General features: G+C 38.0%; 1 protein-coding gene across 1 annotated transcript in view; it reads left to right on the top strand.

Moving 5' to 3' along the window:
• The window catches only part of C6 (complement C6), a 65,029-nt gene that overhangs the window by 12,911 nt on the left and 45,211 nt on the right, over positions 1-6,907 (top strand). Inside the window, exons 2-3 of the mRNA XM_059416319.1 lie at positions 456-600; positions 5,145-5,292. Of these exons, the coding sequence (XP_059272302.1) occupies positions 456-600; positions 5,145-5,292 (293 nt within the window). The remainder of the gene's footprint in view (positions 1-455; positions 601-5,144; positions 5,293-6,907) is intronic.

Here is a 6,907-nt window from a genome sequence, read left to right as displayed (position 1 = left end):
ATGATACGCTCTAGTTCCATCCACTTTGTCGCAAATGGCAAGATTTCGTTTCTTTTGATGGCTACAAGATGGGATTGGGAGGGAGACAAACCATAAGTGACTCTTAATCTCACAAAACAAACTGAGGGTTGCTGGAAGGAGGGGGGTTGGGCGAAGGGGGGTGGGGTTATGGACATTGGGGAGGGTATGTGCTTTGGTGAGTGCTGTGAAGTGTGTAAACCTGACGATTCACAGACCTGTACCCCTGGGAATAAAAATATATTATCTGTTTATAAAAAATAAAAAATTTAAAAAATGTATTGGGGAAAAAATAGAATTGGAAAACTCATTAGTTAATTTAGGAAACATTGCTGGAGGAAGAGTCACTGTGATGATTAAGAAGTCCAGTTTTCTTAGATACATTTTGGCTTTGACCCTGCTTCCAAGTTCCTCACCTTTCTCTACTTTCCTTTCAGTTTAAGGTTAGATCCATCTTGCGCCCTGGTCAGTTTGGAGGACAACCATGTACTGAGCCCCTGGTGACTTTTCGACCATGCATTCCATCTAAGCTCTGCAAAATTGAAGAGGTCGACTGCAAGAATAAGTTCCGCTGTGACAGTGGTAATGTACACTAGAAGATGTCCAGTCTCCAGTAAAAAAATGACTTGACGAGATAAAGTCATTCTAGTTGACTACTAGTCAAAGCCATGACAGAGAAGTCCCACCTTATGTTAAGTATAGGGAGACAAAGGTGTTATGGTACCAATTGCCAAGCCATTCATGTATGAAATTATAGCTTTCAAGCTATAATCATCTTGACAATGTACCTGATCCAATTGCTGTTGGTGCTCTGGTCCCTACACTGTGATAAAGAAGGATGATGTGAAAGCAACTGGGAAAAGAAGAAAAGGCAGATACTTGTAAATATCAGCTATTAATAAGTGCACACCTGTAATCAGAACCAGCAGCTGAAAAGGAGTGACAGATTTAAAAGATCTTCAGTATCATTTACTAAGATGAGAATATTAAGAGTAAGATATTATGTCAAGGAAATAACTAGAGATAATGTGACAGACTTTCTTGGGTGGTCCATTGAATGGTTCCAAAGGTAATTCCAAAGGGAAGATTGGAAATGTTTTAACCAGTGGCAACACTCCCTTCATTCAGATATTTACATTTTATTAGATTATGAATGAATGTACTTGAATATACTACTTAATCATAGGTATTCTTTTGCTTATTAGCTTGCTTGAATATACTACTTAATCATATGTATTCTCTTGCTTATTACCACCATTTTGAACTCTCTAAATCTGATTTCTGCCAACTTTTCCAGTAAAGGTCCAGACAGTAAATATTTTAGGCTTTTTGGCCATACGTTCTTTATAGCAACTGCCCAAATCTGGCCCTGTACCTTCAAAGCTGCCATAGACAGTCTATCAACAAGTGGGCATGGCTGTGTTCCAATCACATGTTACATACAAAAACAGGCAGCAGGTGAGGTTGGGCCCTGCTTTCTGCCTTCAGCCATTGGTCACTAACCTCTTCTCCAAATAGTCAATTTGATGTTAAAATTGGAACTCAGATGAATAAAATTCATACCATTTTTGTGTACTCTGGAATACAATGAAAAGTAAAGTATTTATAGCTAAACAGCAGATTTCAAATTCCATAAGAAAATCGACTGCAGACCTTAGGTCTATTGTTTCTCTCCTCTTGCTCCTGCTTCCTGACTTCAGCTTTGCCAACTTTTCCTGAAAGTCAGATGGGAATGCTGGTGTCAGGATCCTCCCTCTGTGCCCCCCACACCCAGGATATGAGAGGGTGGCACATGGGTGGCTACACTTCATAGCTACATGCATAAGGTCATGTCAAAAGTTAAAAAAAGAGGAACTATGTAAACAATCTTGCTGGCAATGGCTGAGTGGAATGTAGATGTAGCCATTAGATCCAGAATGTGAAGATAAAGGTTTAGATCTGAGGGCAACTATTGGAAGCTTGAAGAATAGTTTTGAAACCAATTACCAGAAAGAACGCATTTATACAATGGATGTTAAATCTGTGAAATTTACTACAGAAGGGTTTTGTTAACCAAAAATATTCAGAAGTTTGAGAAGGCTTTGGATACATCCATAGCCCACCCACTCATAATGAGCGTTTTAAGGAAAGCTAGTGGTGTAAGGATAGGTGACTCTAGTTCATCAGCAATATATCCATAGCAAGTGATTAAAAAAAAAAAACTGACTATTGAAATGTGTATGCAATGTGTGTTAAGTAGCTGCTATCCTGAGCTCTCTTAGTGACTTCTTCTCTGCTGTCCAGATCCCTTCACCAGGAAACCATAAATCTTCCCATGATCCAGCCACTAAGTAGTTGATCCCTGGCACAGATATGGTTGGCATCCATTTTGACTGGGTGCTGCCATGATCTATTGATTGCTCAATATTCCACTGAAGATTATAGACTACTTTGCTCCTCTAAAATCACCCATTAATGCCACTCTCAAAAGGCATTAAAGGTTGGATGGACCATTATTTGACTCAGTAGGATGTTTGGCCCTCAATTAATAGGAACCTTTTATCCTAAAGAGAGTTTCTCTCTTCCCCTTCCTCCCTCATGATTACAGTTCTGGTTCCCCAAGATTAAATTTGTGATTTAAATGCATACATGGAAAAAAAATTTTTTTTTAAATAAAAATAAAAAATAAATGCATACATGAATCTTTGAGAATTACCCATAAGGCTAAAAATCCCCACGTGCACTATGCCAACTCCTTTCTCAAAGTCCTAATTTTATTCATAATGACTAGAGAATTTGTAGCTCCTTATACATATACTATACCATTGCAGTAACACAAAGCAGTTCAAGTAATGGGAAAAACATGTACAGTTTCTAAATGATACATAGCTCCAGATATACGTACATATAATGCATGCATTGGCTAAAGCATGCTGAGTTCTGTAAATCCTGCACTATCCAAACTACCCTTCTTCACATTTCCCATACCTTCTCCCATATGGGATGTATTTACAGCTTTCTAGATCTCTTCCCTTGTATTTCTTATTCTATTAAGTTTCTGTGGCCAGGAACCATTCTCAGATGTGTCCTATCAGACCAATATCACTCTTGCCACCCATTCCTAAACATCTCTCAGAAGATGTCCTCTTGCCTTCATCCCTACCCTTGCTAATAGGTCCTCTTCCATATCTCCAAAAGTACTAAATCCATTGAAATTCTTATATTCAAACATACCTGGTACGTTGCTCACAATGCTAGGCTAATGAGAACTATACCTTGCATGTATGACCCTACCTCTATTTGATAAAATGGGATTTTCTTTTTATTAAAATACAACAGTATCAAAACTTAGAGTTGCTCAAATTTATAAGTAAGGGTATCAAAACTTTTTAAAAATGTGATATTCATTGTTTTTCTTCCTTTGGAAAAAGTATCTATATTTCAAACTAAATTACACATTCTTTTCTGCCCTTAAAAAAGCAAGCAAACAAACACTAGAGAGATGTGCTATTTTAAAAACAGACCATCTTTCATGTTATATCTTTGGACTCACAGACATCCAATTCCCTCTATATATTCAGTCTTGTTTGACCATGATGCTCATATAACTCTGATTCTTTATAATTATGGTCTAGATACAATACAAAATTTTGAATAACTAAAGAAGGAACCTTAGTTACTTTCATTTTCTCTACCTTCTTAATGAAGATTATTTACCAAAATATTTTTTTAAAGATTTTTTTATTTATTTACTTGACACAAAGAGAGAGAGCACAAGTAGGGGAAACAGCAAGCAGAGGGAGAGGGAGAAGCAGGCTCCCCACCAAGGGGAGAGCCCAATGCAGGGCTCCATCCCAATCACGACCTAAACCAAAGGCAGATGCTCAATGACTGAGCAACCCAGGCCCCCCTATTTACCAAAAGGTTCGAAACTAACTGCTTTCTGGGAAATTTTCTATTAATAAAAAAATTTAATTGAACAGTATACCCAATTTCTCCAAGCATTTCAGTTAGTCAAAATAGTTATGCATTTCTATTAATAAAAAAAAATTTAATTCAACAGAATACCCAATTTCTCCAAGCATTTCAGTTAGTTAGTAATGCATAGCTGCAGTGAGTTGTTAATCACAACTTAGAGTACTTAACCCAATAATCTTGAGCAAAACATTTAATTCAGTCTCCTTGTCAGGGACACCTGTACATAATTGTATAGATGCCAGCATCTCTGATTATAACAAGATGCTGAGGGACAGGAGAGGGGCTGTCATTGTACATAAGTCATTTCAATTTCTGCAATTTATCAATATCCATTGATCCTAAGGATCTTTATGAAATTCAGCAAATTTAAAAAGGAAGAGAATTATCCAAGTAAATGGACTTGGTGTTATTTTGTAAATTCACTCACTTAACCTGGTACCTAGTCAGTACCTAGTAGTTTAAAAAAATTGTTTCTTTTTAATTTGTTCAAAAAACAATTACATAAAATAAATTTTATATCCTAGAACACAAGATTTTAAAAAATCATATAGCATAACTCTATGTGTCTGACTTCTTTTACTCAACAGAAAATTTTAGAGATATAGTGATAGTATCATTGTACATGTGTATGTGTGTGCGTATATATATATATATATATATATTAAATTATAGATTTTTTTTCTAAATAAAAAACAGTGACATGTACTATGGCGAGTGCTGTGAAATGTGTAAGCCTGATGATTCACAGACCTGGGGCAAATAATTCATTATATTCTAATAAAAATAATTTTTTTAAAAATGGTGACCTTGATTTTGTTGTACTGAATCAAAACAAAAGTCTGAACCTACTGTTGATTTTCTCCTACAGAATATGATTTATGCAGCAAGCTCACTGTAATGGGAATGGGATTCTAGAAGTACCTCTCTTATTTAAGATAAGCAGCCCAATGGTGACTAAATAATTCTACAATGACTCTTGTTATCCTACAAAAATAAGGGGAAAATATCAGTTTGGCATCCATTTCCATATTTCCTAAATCTGTATAAAAAATGAGAACTTTCCCTCACCACTCTCCCTTGACATTTAAAGCACTAACTTGTTTCAAATCAATAAATACCTTCTCAAATAATCAAGTGTGTCGTTAATGTCATTTGCTTGCCTTGACCAGGCCGCTGCATTGCCAGTAAGTTAGAATGCAACGGAGAAAATGACTGTGGGGACAATTCAGATGAAAGGGACTGCGGAAGAATAAAAGCAGTGTGCCCGGGGAAGAAGCAGCATCTTCCCATCCCCAGCGTACAGCTGATGGGTGCTGGGTAAGTGATGGCTCTTCGTCGTTGGCGGGAGTAAAGGTACCTCAGGAGGAATGAGCTGGAAGCAGCAGTGAAGGAATGAGACCCATGTTTGTCCGCTTTCCTCAGTAACCTCTTATGACTCCCACCAGCTCTTTCTCCCACACGTGGCTGCCCTGCTCAGGTAGCATGTGGCCAGGATCCTCACTCATGGGGAATAAAAGAACTTGGCATTTTCACCCTTAGTCTGTACCAGGCAATGCTAGGCGCAATTCATAAACATCGCTTGTTTCCATTCCCATCTACCCTTCTGACAGCTCTGCACTGAATCAGGCCAACTGGTGCAGGCTGGATTCTTGGGGCTCGGTCTTGAATGGGCCAGTAATCAATCAGAAATGCACAGTTTCCTCAACTGTATGTTGGATAACTACAAACGGATTTGAAGTTCTGTCCTAAGAATTCCTAATTAGAGTTGATTTCAATGAGAATGTTCCAACAGCATCTTCTTATCAATGGACAGAAATGGTTTCCCTGGAAGAAAACCTCAGCCCAAAATTCCCACTGATAATCACATTTCCTAATGTTCTGATTGATGAGGGGTGACCTTACAAACTCACCCCTTGCTCAACAGATCAAGCTTCTAGAGTTACAGATGGGGAGGACCACATGCTATGTGTACTTTGGCAGAAGGACCATGTGGCCCTCTGCCAGCCAGAGTTGTTATCCCGAGGTTTCTCAGAAATGAGCAAAACCTGCTGGCTCAGGGACAGCCAGTCCTCTCTCTGCCTCTCCAGGGACTGAGAATTTTAAGAGCTGCTTACTGGAATTCTTTCTAATCTGCTAGCCTTAGAATCTCTGGCCCCCTCTCTAGCACATTTCTACCCAAAAACTGTAGCCTCCTGGGTAGCTGTCCCTCTTTTCAAGTAGCATTTCTCCAAGAAAGAATTTAACAAGACATACCAACGTTCTTAGATTGCCAGCGCCAGTCACCAGGTCTTAAACCTAAAGCAAGAATTGGGCAATAATAGCGTGCCTTTTGTTTTTTCTCAGGCTCAACAAGGTACAAATGCATATACACACATATACATAGAGGCACACACATGCAGATTTATGTGTGTGTATGTGTGTGTGTAATTTTAAATGAAATCTTAAAAGTCATAAAATATGATGTATAAGACCAAATTAGATTTAAAAGACACTTTAAAAACTTAAAATATGAAAGACTGTGATATATTTGAAAGACCAAAATATTTAAACTCAACTTAAATACCACAGAGGAGAGAAGAAAGAATAAAGTTGAAAATGGCAACACAGTTGACTTAATTCCTGACAGACTCCTCAGGCGTGCTCTGACAAAGCCCCCTCCAGAAAACTATCTTTGGGCTCTCTGCTACCTTCATAAATTCCTTATGACCTGTGGGAGCCATTTTTCTCAAGCTCCTTCTTGTTCGACAAACTCATAAGTACATTGTAGAACACGTATAAGGTCAACAGTTTTTTGTAACGTCATCGATCCCTCTCAACTCAGAAAACAAAAATGAATGAGTCTGAAAACACCCGTGTTTGTCATGCTCCCATAAGTAGTTTGGAACATTTTTCCCAGACCAAATCCTAATGCTTTCTCCCTCAAATATCCATT

The sequence above is a fragment of the Mustela nigripes genome, chromosome 12 (assembly GCF_022355385.1).
Source record: "Mustela nigripes isolate SB6536 chromosome 12, MUSNIG.SB6536, whole genome shotgun sequence".
NCBI classification, from domain to species: Eukaryota; Metazoa; Chordata; class Mammalia; order Carnivora; family Mustelidae; genus Mustela; species Mustela nigripes.
This window is presented reverse-complemented; position numbering and strand designations above follow the sequence as displayed.